This window comes from Aegilops tauschii, chromosome 5 (genome assembly GCF_002575655.3).
Source record: "Aegilops tauschii subsp. strangulata cultivar AL8/78 chromosome 5, Aet v6.0, whole genome shotgun sequence".
In the NCBI taxonomy this organism is placed as follows: Eukaryota; Viridiplantae; Streptophyta; class Magnoliopsida; order Poales; family Poaceae; genus Aegilops; species Aegilops tauschii.
Window position 1 is genome coordinate 564,453,818 of NC_053039.3, and position 16,630 is coordinate 564,470,447.

A 16,630-nucleotide genomic window follows, 5' to 3' on the forward strand; every position below is an offset into this window, starting at 1 on the left:
TTGCAACAAGTTCTTTTGATCATATCAACACTGTGCAAGGGCGGTTCTTACTCCGCCGGCTTAACTTTGATTCACAATGTTGATAGCACACAATAAGCATTATCGATGCTGGTGAACCGGAGTTGAGTTCTCAACCTCATTATTTGGGTTACATAAATCGGAAGTGTACTTGAAGGCTTGCAGGTATGCTATTATGGTTACCTCGAGGATATAATTGAGAGCCGGTCTTTTATGACTTTGGTTCATATTCCGGGTTATATGTAAAATATATGACTCCCAGTGCGGAAAGCCGCCTAGAGACTTGTGATTTGTTTTCTATGCAGGACAATGAAAGACAGTTCTTTAAACTTAAGGAAAGTAAATGATCAAACATAACCCGGAGGAATACAAAAGAGCAGCTTCAACGGAGTTAAGCACTCCACACGTGCACGATGGCACGACAAAATTAAGTGTTTGTCCTACTCTATTACAGGACTCCCCGAGTCCAAAAGGTGAGGCATTGTTTTTAAGGCATAACCATGAGCCGCCTAAGAAATCAAGGTGCTTGTTGGGTTGAAGCTCCCGGCTCATCCCTCTCCGCTCCTCCGGCTGTTTCCATGACCTGGAAGGTTGATGATTTCCAGTCAATGCCGCTCAAAGCTTCAAATTGAGCCTCATCATCAATTAACCCGGCCGGGTCAACTTCTGGGGCGAAGGTATGCTTACGAGTCGGAGGGATCAGGCTGGCTGCTTCATAGCGTGGAGTTGGGATCCTCTGATTCTCCGCGTCATAGCCCGGCTGATACTTGGTAAGGTCTGTGTCATTCCCAATCAAGGTGGCCACCGGGCGCACGCTCTTCACACAGGCGGCGAAGTCTTTCTGGTCAAAGGGGTGCCGTCTTCCTTCAGGCTGGGGTATCCAAGAGCGATGTCGGCCGGGTCTAGCTCCGGTAGAAACGCCTTGGCCCGGCTCAGAGCAGCTATAGCTCCGGCTCTTGCAGAAGCCCGTCTCAGCTCTTGGAAGCGTTGAGGAAGTACGGCAAGCCGCCTGAGTACGTCTGCCAGGTGAGTGGGAACCTCATTGGACAATGCCACAACGGCTAAAGCACGCTGTGACCCGGTGTAGAGTTGCTCCACCAAGGTGTAAACAGCCTTCAGCTTGGTCAGCATGTTCTGATTGAGATTGGAGCTTCTGGGACCTGTATAACAAAGTCAGGTGAGCTGATGGCAATGGTGGGACTTATGAGACATGAATGATGTAAACTTGTTAGAAGCTTACAAAGTAACTTACCGAAGATTGCGGAGACCATCTGCGATACATGGCGTTTTAAGCCGGAGAGTTCAGCGGTTCTTTCAGTAAGAGCAGCCTCCGCTTGTTCGGCCCGGCTGAGCAAGGCAGTCTTTTCATCGGCCCAGGCTTTTCTTTCTGTTTCAAATTTTTTCTTCGGTTTTTCTTGTGCAGAGACACTGAACTCAAATTTGGCATTGGCCTTCTGGGTCTCATTTTCCTGAGTCTTCAGGCGGTTCTTCAGATCAGAGATTTCCGATTCAAGTTTCTTGCAGGCAGCCTGTACAAATTCCGGGTTACAGTTTGAGTGATTTTCATGCAACATTAAAGTCCCAAGCACTTTGCAGGCAAAGGTACTTGGCACTTGGGGGCTAATGTAGGCTGAGAAGCTTTATTTACAGTGCCGGTTCATGAAAATAAGTCCCAAGCACTTTGCAGGCCAAGGTACTTGGCACTTGGGGGCTAATGTGTCAAGTTGCTCAACTACTTGGTTAAAGTAAGGAAAGAATCAGGTGAACTATGCTATTTAAGCCGGCCCTTGAGTGTTACCAGGTAAGCCGGTATTAAGTCTACAACATATTCTATCATAAGTAATAGACTTGGGGGCTAGCATGGTAAGGATGACTATGGAGTAAGCAAGAGAGTTGTACCTCAGATTTTTGCTGTATCTGCTTCACCATGTCAATTTCCAGGTCCCGGCTGTTGTGCACTTGACCAATATAACCAGCGACAATATCTCCAATGCTCAGATTGGCATAGTTAGTAATGTCCAGCCTGGCTCTGCGGTGTCCCAGAAGTTCCTCCTTAGCAGAGCACTTAGCCAGCACGGTGGGTCTTCCCGGTTCAACAAATTCGGTCCGGGTAATCACCACATCCGGGTCATCGGCCGGTTGAGCTGGGCTGGGAATCTCCGGATTATCAGAACCCTCCATAGCTTGTTCTTCAGTTGGAGCGGTGGTTTCTGGAGCTGGTGCAGACGGCGGCTCAGAGGCAGAGGCGTTGGGTTCAATCAAGACCGGCTCTTCGACCCGGATACTTTTCTTTGCCCACTTGCTGAGCTTTGCTTGTGCACTGAAAGTCAAAAGGTTAGTGCAAAAACATGAGTAAGATAAGCACAAAATAAGCTGATCATCATTACCCGGGTGCGGTCTTGAAAGCCGGCAAGTTAGATTGCATGGAGTCCCCGGAGGAAGGTGAAGTTTCCTGATAGTTTGAATCAGAAGAATTGAGTGGTTGACGAGTGACGCCCGCCAAAGGATGAAAAGGATATAAGTTGGAGATAACCTCAGTCCGGTGCTTCCTTGATGCTTCAGGTAAGCCGGAGGAGAGGTCTGCATCCTTGTTGGTCCGGGTTTGCCTCCGTCTCTCATGAATCTGTCGCTTCAAAAGAAATTGAGGATCTTGATAAGCTAAAGGATGTGAAAATCTTACTTTCCGGGTTACTCTTCGGACTTTCAGCCTTGGCAAGGGCTCCGAGTCGGAGGAAAGTATAGTTACCTCTTCAATCACCGGGTTACTCGCTCCGGTATCATCCTGCTGATAATCAGTGTCAATAAGGTGGTTAAAAACAGACAAAAAAACAAAAGAAGAGCCTAAAGAATCAAGGGCTACCTCTGACTCGGAGGTGTCATCCAACTGAAGCAGGTCTGAGGCGCTAGGCTTACTCCCCTTCTAGCGGGGAGCGGCTCTCCTGGCGGCTTTTTTAACCTTCCTGGCTTTTTTAGCAGCCTCATGGTCATACCTGACCTTCCAGAACTTATCATTGGCCTGAAAAATACAGCAAAGGTTTCTTGAAGTTAAGATGAAAATTGTTAAAATGGAAAGTAAGGTGCTCAGATCAGTATCTTACCGCCGGAGCCGGGTTAGCTTTGCAGAAGGGACTTAAGCCTGTCCTCCCGCAATCTGCTAAGCTCTCGTTTAGAAGGGACTTGGTCATGTCATCAACGACGTCCTCAGGTAAGTCGTTGGGGCTGTGCCGAAGAGGATCATCCTTTCGGCCTGTATAATCACACATTAAGCCGGGGCGGCGGCTTAGAGGAATCACCCGCCAAGCAATCCAGACCCGGACTAGATCAACGCCGTTAAGGCCGTTTCCCAGAAGAGCTTTAATCTTGTTGATGGTGGGGATAAGTGGTTGACGCTCAGCTTGAGATAATTTGTCTGGCAGGGGGTGATTTGACTCCAGACGCAGGGCGCGAAAGCCGGGCAGAGGGTTCTCGTTAGCCGGAGAGGTGTCCTGGCAGTAGAACCATGTCTGGTTCCAGTCTTTGGGGTGGCTTGGCGGCTCAGCATAAGGAAACAGGCAATCCCTCCGTCGTTGGATTGAAATTCCGCCAAGTTCCAAGCTAGGCCCGTTGGCACACTCGTTCTGGCGGTTCAGATAAAACAGCTCTCTAAAGAGCAGTAGGCTGGGCTCTTCTCCAAGGTACACCTCACAGAACACTTGGAAGTTACAAATGTTCGACACGGAATTGGGTCCAATGTCTTGAGGTCGCAGATCGAAAAAGTGCAGAACATCTCTGAAGAATTTTGAGCCGGGAGGTGCAAAACCCCGGCTCATGTGATCAGCAAATATAACAACCTCTCCGTTTCTTGGTTGAGGTCTTTCTTCGGACGGGTCAGGGGCACGATAGGACATGACCTCCTTCTTAGGCAGGTAACTCGTCTTCACGAAGTCATCTAAGGTATTATCAGTAACGTTGGATCTCACCCAGTTGCACGTAATGGGTGCCTTGGGAGCCTTGGGCGGCATTGTGAAAGACGGAAGCCTATGACAAAAGAAAATTTCCGGTTCAAATCTAAGTCGGAGGAAGATTTCAGTTCAGTATTCAAGATGGCGGCTTATGAAGGGGCCTAATGATACATGGCTAACTGTGTCGGGTTATCTAAGCTGCTGTGGATATCATGAGCAATTCAAGTTGTTTAAAACTCTATTATGAATGAGCCGGAAATTTCACAAAGCATGGCCTCTTTTAAGCCAACGATATGAGCCGCCATGGTTAACAGATGCAGTTTTTTGTCTAAGTGTTGCACAAACAAGTTTCACAGATTGCAGGGATTGTTTTGGATCAAACGATCGTCTAGAAAGGAAAAATTTCTAGACCTAAAAAGCTGATACAGAGAAGTTCATAAGCTCTAAACGAGGTCTTTTTGCGGACAAAAGGGATCTACTAGCATAAAAATGGGTGAGAAACTACTACCGCAGGGAGTCTGTACCGTTTTGGATCAAAAGGAACCTCGGTGGCGGAACTGTGAAGAAATCGCGACGAACTACGAAGAACACAGAGAACTTGCGAGCCCTAATGCGGATCTAAGGTACGGGACGGTGAGGACTTACTGGTGCTGATGAGCAGCGGAGGCGCGCCGCAGGTTTCTGGTCAAGACAGGTTGATGCAGCGGCCTTGGTCGGTGAAGACGAGGTGCGCGGTGGCGGCGGCGGAGCTTGGGCTCTGGAGCGTCGGAGGAGGAAGACGATGGAGGGGAAGAGTGACGAAGACCTATGGGCCGGGCCTATTTATAAGGGCCGGCTGGTAAATGGGCGCGGGAAAAGAGGAGGCGGAAGACATGATTATCTTGTCGCAGAACGCCTCGATTTCGGGATGGTCATTAAAGATAAGATCCGTTGGGATATGACAGAATAAACAATGAATTTAATGGAAGATGACGTCATGGCGGGTTACCAAGAATCCAGAAGATGACGTCATGGCGGGTTATAACCTTTACACAAGCAGAAGCCGGAAGATTTTGAAGATTGACGTGAACCGGTTCAAATCAATCTGGGGCCTAATGTTGAGGATATAACCAGTAGAGTCACCCGCCCAGGAGGGGCCGGGTTACGTTATAATGATCATCACGTGAAGCCCAGTACCAAGCTTGCGGAAGGCGGGTCAGTAATGGGCTTAAGACCCGGAGGCGGCTTAAGGCCCGTAGTGATGAACCGCCGTTATGGCAAGACTTGTAGTGTAAGGCAAGAATAGCTAAGAGTCCGGGCCGGACACTGTTATAAGCCGACCCGGAACCCTGAGAGCCGCCGGGGCGTCAACCTCTCTATATAAAGGAACGACCCGGCGGCGGTTTAGGGGGGGAGACAACAGATCGATAGCCAGGCATAGCGATTAAGCTCCCTGGTCATCGAAACCTTAAGTAATACCACCTCAACTGGACGTAGGATTTTATCTTCACCGTAAGGGGCCGAACCAGTATAATCCTCGTGTCCCTTGTCCCGCTTAACCCCTTTAAGCTTCCTAGTTGCGATGGCTCCACGACTAAGTCCTTGCACGAGGACATCTGCCGTGACAATTCCACGACAGGCTCCCCTCCGTTGACGACCTCAGTCGTCGGTGGTGTGGGGGGTCACCGGATCCATGTGTATGGATAGTTTTAGGCCAAAGTAGCTTAGTTTTTAGGTTGTTCATTGTCTTGGCTTCGGCGGCGGCGATGGTGGTGCTGTATAAAGTTTCTTCAGATCCTACTCCGACAAGGCGATTGGTCTTATGGTTGGGGATGGATTTGGAATCCAATCTGTTCAAGCAAGGATGGTACGGTGGCGGCGGCATCCTCGTGGTGGACCCATGTCCTCGGGCTCCACCGTTGTGACGACGTTTTCTCCAGTGCCGGCGCGGAGATTGGGAGGTAGTCCAGGGGTGAATGCAGATTGTGGTCTACATTGACGGCATCAGAAAAATGGTGGATCATGTGCTGGGTTCGTGGTACATGGATGTCAGGTATGATTTCCTCCTTCGACATCTTAGTCATGTGGGGGTGCCAGATTTGGAGTTCGATTGCGTGTATGGGGTGTTGCCCCGGTCTAATTCATTCAAGGGTAGTGGTTTCGCCTTTGGTGAGCCACCTTGGAGGTCCGCAAAGCTGCATATCAGCGATGGAGCTGTGTCGAGCTCGGGTGTGGAGGTGATCCGCCATTGTTTTTCTTTGGTGGCTGTTGTGGTGGTGCCAGAGACAAGTGACGGGCGTTGATGTCAAGCTCTTCGGTCTTGTTTGTATTTTTACTCCTTGGTTGGTGTTCCTTTGTGCAAAGGCTAGCGTTCTGTTATTTTTTCAGTTTTGCCAGGTCGGTACGTACATGGCTTGTACTATGATCCTTACGATATAAATAAGACATGTATTACCATGTAAAAATAAACACTAGCATTCTAATCCATATCTAAATCTGTAAGGATGCAAACTAATTTTTAATTTGCATTAACAATACATAGTGAACCAATTAATATTTAAACACAAGGATACTGGCCCATAGCCAATCTTATTGTTTGTGTAATTATATATATACTAGGGTAAAATGAAATAATATTAATGGGTCCATAGCTCAGTGGTAGAGCAATTGACTGCAGATCAATAGGTCACTGGTTCAAACCCGGTTGGGCCCTATTGTCTTTTTTTCTATTTTTTTTCCTTTTTCAACTACTGTCTTGGCTTTCCACACTTTTTCGCAAGTATTTAGTATTTACTCTTGTTTTACCTTATTAGCTTTATTCCTTCTCAATCCCATTATGCATCTTAGGCATGACGGTTATTCTTTGAGATAATTGTTATGCTTGCATTACATGGTTGCTGCTATTCCAATAGATTAGCTACTTAAAAAATCAGAAAATTGTGCATTGTATTCTGTAGAGCATGATAAACTGATATACATATCTTTAGACATCTCGAAGAACATCTATCCAATTAGGGCCCTTCAAGAGAATCTAAGAATAGTTCATCAAACTTGTTTAAAAAAGCCAATTCATGTTTTGTGCATGCACAACTTGTGTTTATGTGTTGCCTTTCTCGTTATGTGCGACTTGCTTGATATAATTTGTGTCACTGTGTCGATGTTGTGTGCATGACTTGCTTATGTTGTGAGTTTGAGTTGCTAGTGTTTCTTGTATGACTTGTCTAGAAATTATGTCTGTGATTACCCCTCACAAATGTTTGTATGATTTTTGCCTATGCTATGTGTGGGAATTGCCTCGACTAGCTTTATGAAGTTTGCCATGGTTTGATGCAAAAAAATGATGTTGAGTAGAAAAAACTCTTACGTGCAGCTTGCCGTAATCCCTTGGCCCCTTCTTGTCTTTCTTCATTACCTTGGTTATGAGATCATGCATAATTCCAAATGGACGCTCTTTGGCTCGCGCCAGGTATTGGCTCATTAACATCCAGTGAGTCAAGGTTTCAAGTGCAGTTGATGCAAATAGCTATCAAGTGTTAGGCAAGTTTTGAGAAAAATAAAAAACAAAAGTAGATAATCCCGCGTAGATGGCTACATAGTTAACAGCAGATGTGTGTATAAAGAACTCTGAGTGCAAACACATGTACATTGGAGCGTAGCAAGTTTTAGTAGCAAAAAGGAACATAGCAATGTCAATGTAAAAATACCTGTCAAACCACTCGGCAAGTCGAACAGTTAAAACAGAGGCAACTACATCAGTCGCGCGTGCAAGTTGTGTGAAGGGAACCATTAGGCAAGTTGAACACTTAAACTGACAACTACTTATCAATGACGTGCAAGTTATGTGAATAGACATAAAACACACTCATACTCCCTCCGTACCAAAATATAAGACGTTTTTGCAGTTCAATTACTGCAAAAACGTCTTATATTTTGGTACGGAGGTACTATATGAGATCTGGCAACTACTATCATGTATCCTGACTTCGGACATCGGATTTTATGCCCACTGTGAGATGGAAGGTTACCTCTAGCGACGAAGCATGTCGCCGCCGCCCATACTGCGGGGTGATAATAATCGGGAGCAACCCTACCTCGAGCGGTGGTCATGAGAAGGACTTGAGAGTGGAGGAGATATATCTCTTTGCCCCTATTGTTAAAAAGCGCCCTTCTACACCCGAGCTCAAATGAGGCCGGGGTGAACAGTAACTTGAAAAACATTTAAAAAATGTTAAGAAAAATCTGAATATTTTTAGGCAAACTTCGACATATGTTCTAAGAGCTTGCAAAATTTCAGCACACAATCACATTTGAGGACGTCGTGGCAAAGAAAAATAAAAATTAATGCTTCAGAATGCTCTTGAAAGTAAAGCAGTATTTTCAGAGTATCGATTTTGTTTCTTTTGCCATGACTTTCACAAATGTGATTTCATGATGAAACTTTGCAAGCTTTTAGAACATTTGTCAAAGTTTGCCATAAGAAAATTTCAGATTTTCTTGAACATTTTTAGAATATTTTTCGAATTTAAGCTCGGGTGCAAAAACTTCACGTCTCCTATTGTTGGTATTTTTTCTGTAGCTTCATCCTGATCTGTCCGTTGATTCTCGATCGGACGGTTTAGAGAGGGGGCATGTCACTGTTACTGTCTCAGCCCGAACAGGCCAGCCGCAAACCGAGCGACAGCGAGACAGAGAAAACTAGGGATCCGCCGCCGCCGCCGCCGCCTCGCCCGCCACCCGTCCGTGCGTCGCCGCTCTACCCCCGGTCCACCCGTTCGACCGTCGCCGCCCACTCCGCCCGCCGTCGGTGCCCTCCGAGCTCCTCCCCTCCCGGTCATCGCCCGCCGGCCGGCCGTGCCCAAAAGCGCCTCACAGAATCACTGGTCAGCGCGTGGTCTTCCTCCACCTCCACCTCACAGCCCGCCGTCTTCCGCCCCAAGGACGACGAGATCTCCCTCCTCACCGTCAACATCACCACAGGCTTCAGCCCCGTAAGACATTTCCCTCTCCCCATCCTCCCCTACTTCCCCGTGTCTTTTTGGATGCTGGGCTTGAATTGTTCTGAAGAAATGTTGCTTAAGGTCCAGGCTTATTAGCTACAGTACATTCTTGACGCAAACCAGAAATTTTACTTAACAAACTGCAAAGCAGGTTAAAGTTACATACATTATCTTCTCAAATAAAATACTACTAAGTTGTTTTTTCTTCAACTGGAAACAACAAACTAGGCAGAAATTTGTAACATGCTTATGGTTGGTAGGATGCCAGCAGGGTTGAGAATTACTACCTTTGTTTCTAAATATAAGACGTTTTGGGAGTTGGAATTGAACTGCCAAAACGTCTTATATTTAGGAACAGAGGTAGTAGTAATTTAGTATGCATAGTTGGCAGGGTGCAGATTTTGCGTTCTTGCAATAGTGTAGTACTGAACACAGTTTCCAGCTTAATAATCACCAGTCACCTGCGCATACAGTACAGGGCACAGGGTGCTTAAATCACTACTCCAGAAAAAAAAAAATCTAACTTGGTCAGTTCACAACTTCACATGGTACTTAGGATTGAGCAACCAGCAATATTAAATAAACAGAACAGACACCAGCCAGCAGCCACTACCACTAGCACCCGGGAGAAAAAATGCAGTGACTGTGCAGCTTTATTGTGGGCCGGAGCCGTCTTTGTCACTCCTAGAAGAGTTCACCTTCCCTTCTTTTTTCTTTGTCAGACGATAATGGAGTGTGCAGCGAAGGGGATAGTGGAGGATCCATGCGCCAGCGGCGCCAACCGGCGGTGCGGCAGCTGCGGGGCCGTAGCCTACTGCTCGAAAGACCACCAGGTAGCACCTATCCCTTTATCTTCCGTTCCGTTACAATTTATTTAGTTCTTGAAATTTGGGGGGAGGGTTTGCAAGTTCGAGTGGGTGCTCTAGCTCCAAGAATGAATGGCATGTCATTAGCACTCTGAATAGAGAAATATGGCTAAGGAATGGGCACATTTGGACTCGTGTCTACGTGAGCTTTGTAAGCATTGAGGTTTTTGTGCTTCTAGATTGATTTTTCTTTGGTGGTTTTAGATTGAGGAATGTACTACAAATTAGTTGATCATGCAACCTTTCGGTGAAAATATTGCTAGAAATGGGTTCACTTGATTCTTGGAGGCTCACAGGTACATTAGGATTGAGTTACATCGTTGTAAATTTGTGATGGTCGTTGTTTTAAATAAGCCATAAACACAAGGCGGGAATCATCAGGCATCAGGAGATATCAAACTGCAGACAAGTGTTTTTGTTCACTTTGCATTTTGAAAGGAGTATTTCTCCTATATTCGCTTAAGCTTGAGCCTTTCAGGATGGTTGGGGTGTTTGATAGACTTCATGTTGAAAAGGGTTGGTAGGCTATGCATCATGCGGTAGAAATGGAGGGCTATTTGATAACCATCAACAGCAGTTTGATTCTTTGACAGAGGTAGCAGAATTATACTAGGAAACGCGACTTTAGGGGCCATGTAGCACTATCGACAGGGTCAGTGGAGTTTATAGCAGTGTACTAGGAAATAAATTCTTCTATAATTGTATCACTTGTCATTCTCCTTTTACATATATTTTTCATGCATTAATTTGGCAATCCCTTTTCAGTTCATACATTGGAAAGTTCATAAAGAAGAATGTGCAAGGCTTGCAACACAAATGAGTCGCATTGATATGCTCAGCCAATTTCCGTTCACATTCTCCGTCGAACCTCATGCTCTGGTACTTCCTGTCTTCAAAATAGTGATATTCCGTTTCTCTGTAATTTTTCATTTTTCTTGTGCCTGAAGTTTTTCATGGTCCTACCTTAGATTCTTGAAATGATTTTGTACCATTGCCTTCATTCATGTTCTGCACTTAACTCACCTGGCCTTCTAAGTTACCTTTTTATGCAAATTAAAGAGCTTGTGTTTCCTCATTGCTTTGTAATGTCTTGTTTTCTCACACACATTTATTAATTTTAGAATCATACAAAACGAAGTATGAGGTGCTTATTTTTGGAGTCAATGAAAGTTCACCTGAAAGGACTCTGGAAATCAGGATGCATGTGTGGCCCAGATATTGCTTCTGTCAAGGACCTGAGGTTTGTAAAAGAAAATAGCATAATGACGTACTAGTCTATTCAAGAAAACTCAATGAGCATTGTGTCTCGTTGTATTGATGATTAGAAAACTGTACATGCCTTAGAGAAGATCAGCCGAACAACTGAAAGAAAGAGCAAAATGAACACACTAAGAAATGCTCAGTGTGCCAGTGGCAGAAGAGCAGCCCTGGAATGGTCTTGTCAATTAATAAACATAATAATGAACTCTATTGTTTGTTGAGGAGGCACTCTTAGCCATCCAGTTTGATATTCTATATGATATCATGTTATCAATGTATGATCTTCCATGTATTGGGAACGCTATTAGTTAAGTCTAAAGATCTTATGGCTATCTTTTTTGGGAACTCACTTCTCCTATTAAGCTATTATGGTCGGAGCAGGAGGGAATTCCTGTGATCTATATACTTATTTTGAATGTTTGAACTGATACAGTTCGACTGGCTGATGGTAGTGATTTTTCTGCTAATTTTTTTGGAAGTTGTTTTATAGAGTCTTGTGTTCATCTTCATATTTTTCGCTTAACTTCATATATGGCATCAAAAGAGTTTTGTAATGGCCTATGAGGGTGCGGGTAACTTTTTTGTATAATGATGAATTGCTTTTGTATCTCAACTTTTTATGTAGTCAATTCTATCACTTTTTTCATCCTATAGATCAAACTTGAATAATTTCGAGTCTTTCTACATGCTCTCTTTTTCTGGTCATTAGGAATCAGTCTTCACCATTTCCATGTGGGTATAAATGTCTCAGTGGCTAATTAGTTTTTAAACAAACTATTTACATGGCTTAAAATTGTTATTTCTTTATTCCATCGTTACTGTCTGATAATTTGACTTTGTATTGTTCTGCATAATGTACAGCATAACAACTGAATGGAACATGGAAAGCTCACTTTGCCCATGTACAGGTGCATCTCTGGATTTGGTGAGGTTGCTGGAAATGTGTTTATTTCACTGTAATTAAAAATATCACATTTTTTGTGAACCATAGAGCCTGAAAATCCTGTGCCCGCACCCCTGGCAAGCTGGGAAGACTACTTTCAGTGGAGATCCCTTCCTTTACATTCACCTGTGGCAGTTTTACTTCACTGGGTATGTGCAATATAATATCTTATGATATACTTCCTCCATCCCAAAATAAGTGACATGGTTTTAGTTCAAATTATTTTTGTACGGAGGGAGTATTAGTTTTCAGAAATGGTACTCTTTAAATATCCTGTCACTCATTATGTCATCTGGTGGGTTTGATTTTGTTAATAAGAACACATGGGGTATGAGGTATTCTGTTTGAACATATTAGGAGGGCAAAATAAAGGTCCAAACTAAGGAGAGACAACTGGTTACAGAACTCCTTAACAAACAAAGAAACATACACAAAAACACATCCACTGCCTAAAACAAGATACTATTCTGGTTACTGTTTGTGGGTTTGAACCATTTACCCTAAATGTGCTAGAATTGATGATTGCATGGGTGAACAAGTATGTGTCTGCAGAAACAAAATAAGGTGTACCAAATTCTCATGTGAATGGAGCGATAATTTCAGAATTTGTGTTGGTCAGTGCATTGTTAATACAATGGTTGTATATAGGATATGTGCGAAAGGTTTTATTTACATTGAGATAATCCATCTTGATGTCATCATGTAGCATGAAACTTGGAATGTCTTGGATAGTATCAATTTCATTAATTATAAGTGGTCTGATACTGAGCAATGTTAATTGCGAAGTGAGTAAAGGGAGGAATTGAAGTTAAGGGGGGCACAGTTTATTTTATATAGCATTTTTCAGACAGGGAGATGCTGCTGTTTTAGTATAGTGTACAGTTGCGGCCCCATTTTGTCTTACTGTGCAATCTCATTATGGGCCAGTGTTCACAGCACTTGCTTCAATTTTGCAGCCACTTACTCTATATCATTGCCTTCAACTATCTCGCATCCAAACCTCAAGATATGATGGGCATGACACTCTGCACATTCACTATTTAGGTAAAATCTGTTATGTCCAGCTCTCTGACATGTAGAGTGCTTGCATGCATCTGTGTAAGTCCGGTTGTTCCATGGTAGCCAGCTGCTTCAGTGGTTCCTGCTAGCGTCATTCTTTATTGGGCCAAGCTGGTTTAAAATGCCTTTGAGGTTCACTCTATGCTAGGGCTAGTTGTGGATGATTGCATTTTTTGCAAAGGCTTGAAGTGTTGGTAAACTTCTTAATGTCTGCTGAAATTTATTTCAGAAGTATAAGTATCTCCTGGTATTATCATTTGTTTCATTGACTACATTCGCCCCACATTGTATTGGTTGTACAGGATTATCACTAAATATTTGGGCACAAGTACATGCCATTAAGTAGTAAGCAATATTGTACTTAATTCATGGCAGGAACTTTCTTAGGCTGTTATTGTGCAGATTGCAGCAAACGTTGAAAGCTTTGTAGGCTGTTCAATGAGACAAAATTTCTATACTCCTTCTCTTCCGTAAAAGCAAGAACAAAATTCACAGTGTTATAACTTACAATATCTTCGAAACTTTGAATGCAAATAGTGTATCTTAGCTTGTCTTTGGTTACTACTCAACAACACAACAATCAAGTTTTAATTATGTCATGGTTCCAATTTTACCACAACTTGCCATAGGAGAAATATCTTTGTTTAAGTACTGTATAGCTCTTTCAACCAGATAGCAGGCACTGATGTTTTGCTTTCTTCATGCACATTATCTACTAAATATCTGAAGGACCTGAGAAAGAGTTGCTTCAGCTTGCGGTGTTTGCAGAACTACGTGCACTATTTCCAGGTGTCCACCTTCGCATTGAACTTGTGGGGCCAGCAGTTCCAAGATCCAGGCTAGCCACCGAAGCTGATTTTTTATTTTAATGTTTGATATTTCCTTGTGTTTGCCTGACAACTTTATATATATATATACTTACTTTTTCCCCATCAATATTTTATCGTTCCTTTATTTATCAGAGCTAAATAGAAATCTGCCTCCAGTTAGTCATCTTAAATAGAAAAGGTTGAACACTAACCTAGACTCTGGAAATAATTTAGGGGGTGTCATGTTCAGAATTCTTGTTTATGTTGCCTGATCGCATTATTCGTTTGTGCAAACTTGATTCACTTCTGTTTTTTTCCATAGTCAGAGGATATAACTGTCTTGCTTGTGTGCAATCCAACCTCGAAATCTATTCACAGCTATATGGGAGAACAATCTTTCACCTTTAGATTTAACCATTTAGACATATGTGGAATGAATGCAATATTGTCTAATACAAGGAAATAGTATGATGACGTCCATAGAAGATGGTGCTACATCTTTTAACTTAAAGCAGAAGATGAGGCATTAAATTCCTTTAAGATCAATAAGGTTGAGGTAGAGAACCAATTAGATAAGAAAATCAAATGCTTAAGGTCGACTAGAGGAGGAGAATACATCTCCATGTGTTCTCTGAATTCTGTTTGGTCAAGTGTGCCAGCATGTGAATGGCGAAAACTGGGACCTGGGACCTAAAATGGGTGCCGTGTGATAAGGATTCTGGGCAGTGCTGTGCTCCACACAACTACTCAGGTCTCCGATTGTTGTCGCCTCTCCTTTGCATATGGCCGATCGCCGTGACCTCTCCTCTGTCTATGTACAAAAGCATGTCCGACTCTCCATCTGTTGCATTGCAAGTACATGTTGTGATTTGTTATTTCATGTGTGATCAGATTGCCAGTTGACTCATATCGAATTTAGTCTATCCAAGTTTTAAGTCGATGATACACGCAATACTAGCCTTCATATGTTTGATAGTGGTAGAAATCTTGTAGATCTAACATTGATGTTCAGTATGTTGCCTGTTTTCAGAATTATTTTAGTGGTAGCCTTATTTTCAACAGGTATTACATATACAGTTATTTCCAAATACTGAGTAGTATAATTGGTTTGGAGTACCTGCTCTTTTTTGTGATTTTGATATGATGGCTGCTTACAGGGATGGTGAAGTTGTAAATATTTCCAGCTATCCAAATTGTTCTGGTGAGAGCTGCCATTGTAGATCTTCTATTGCCTCTGAGAACTTGAATTGCAGTGAGGTGACACTGAAAATATGGAAAGGACTCTATCATGAGAGATATGGTGATATAGTAAAGGTTCTCTCAACAGTAACTCTTGACTTATTTAAAAGGGAAAATGTGAAGTTCCCTGTCAGTTTGACAGTCAAGTATTTTCATGTATGGCTGACTTCCCCCTACTAATAATTTGTTTCTTGGTAGGATTCAAATCCTCATCTTATACTTGCCCCAAATGCGGGTGTAGCTGCTTATCCTAGTTGGATGCCAACTATTGTAAGTATTGAATGCATAATAAACAAGTTATTTTCATACTGTAGCATGCATTTATGACTTCAACTGTTTGATCCTATGTTGTTGTATCCTCCCTCCTTTTGTCTAGTACTTCAAGTTATAACTTCAATTGATGATTTCAAAGTAAAAATGCATGCAGTCAATTGATATCTCTTGTTTCTGTAATACTCCATCAGCTACATGATTCATGGAAGCATGTTTTGGCATTTCACATATACACTGCCTCAGCTATATTTGTAAGAGGCTTTTCATTTTAAGAAGTCGGTGCTAATTATCATTTGTATTCTATTTCGTTTCAAGGAAATGATTAGGGGAATTGGAGTTCCTGCAATCTTTACCGACTTTTGCGAAGAAGCTGCTCATCTGGCCTCTTGCTGCATAAGCTCCATAACTGGCCAACCCCTGGGACTCCCTGTATGTCCAATATATGCTCAGTCTTTCGTTATCTCTTTTGCTGTTGCATTATGGAGCGCCGATCAAACTGACACCTTCATCATCTGTCATTTCTCATCCAGATACAGGTAAATCCTTTCAGGCAGCCGATTGCAGAGAACAATAGTGCGCTATACATACCATGCTACTCGAATGGTTTTGTTTTTGGAATGTAAATAGCCATTTTAGCCCCCTTTTTATCATCAGAAAATATTCAGACGTTCATATGTGGAGGTATGACAATGTAACTTTTCATACTTATAGAGCAAGATAGTACAAACTATGTTTTACATGGATGATATTTCTCTTGGTTGTTTCCGGTCTGTATGTGTTCAAAAACATGTGCGTTTAAGATGCACTCATCAAATCATCAGTTCGTACGCCTCCCTGTTGGTGCAGTTGTGCAATTTGCTTCTTGCAAAACTATCCCATGCTGGACCTGGATAGTTATTTGCTGAATTTGTGGGAATGTGGTAATGCTAGTGTTGCATACGAGTCGGTTCATGTGGTGATTCCTCTGTTCTACAACAAATTTCGGCAATTTAGTTATTTAGAAGGCCCTGGCGTTGCATTCTGATGTGCTCAAGACCTCTTGTGGATGAGAACTGACTTGAATTAATGTGGAAACAGCGGCGATGCTTTTTGTCTATGCCGTTCTTCGAACTAAAACAACCTCAGGCAATTTTTGAAGTTACAACCGGCAGAATTCTTGTCGTCTGAATGATGAAAACACGGTGTTTGATGAATGATGACACTAAACCATTGTCACAATCCAACGAACTTGTCGACAATGCCTCTG

General features: G+C 43.1%; 1 protein-coding gene and 1 non-coding gene across 2 annotated transcripts; both read left to right on the top strand.

The window, feature by feature from the left end:
* Positions 1-6,579: 6,579 nt before the first annotated feature.
* On the top strand, positions 6,580-6,651 carry TRNAC-GCA (transfer RNA cysteine (anticodon GCA)). Its single transcript has one exon. It is a non-coding gene; the product is annotated as a tRNA-Cys (tRNA).
* Positions 6,652-8,601: 1,950 nt separating this feature from the next.
* LOC109767072 (uncharacterized) lies at positions 8,602-16,217 on the top strand. The gene is made up of 12 exons (XM_020325829.4): positions 8,602-8,926; positions 9,658-9,768; positions 10,567-10,680; positions 10,923-11,041; positions 11,923-11,969; positions 12,053-12,153; positions 12,961-13,048; positions 13,793-13,901; positions 15,030-15,186; positions 15,310-15,381; positions 15,700-15,813; positions 15,915-16,217. The coding sequence occupies exons 2-12, from the start codon at positions 9,664-9,666 to the stop codon at positions 16,005-16,007; spliced, it is 1,119 nt and encodes a 372-aa protein (XP_020181418.3). The 5' UTR covers positions 8,602-8,926; positions 9,658-9,663; the 3' UTR covers positions 16,008-16,217.
* Positions 16,218-16,630: the final 413 nt, after the last annotated feature.

Bases quoted from the DNA above. Each gene is read 5' to 3' on its own strand.
- LOC109767072 (XM_020325829.4), top strand. From the start codon at position 9,664: ATGGAGTGTGCAGCGAAGGGGATAGTGGAGGATCCATGCGCCAGCGGC. The intron at 13,049-13,792 runs GTAAAATCTGTT...AAATATCTGAAG, and splicing joins TCTGCACATTCACTATTTAG to GACCTGAGAAAGAGTTGCTT. The intron at 15,814-15,914 runs GTATGTCCAATA...TTTCTCATCCAG, and splicing joins GCCAACCCCTGGGACTCCCT to ATACAGGTAAATCCTTTCAG.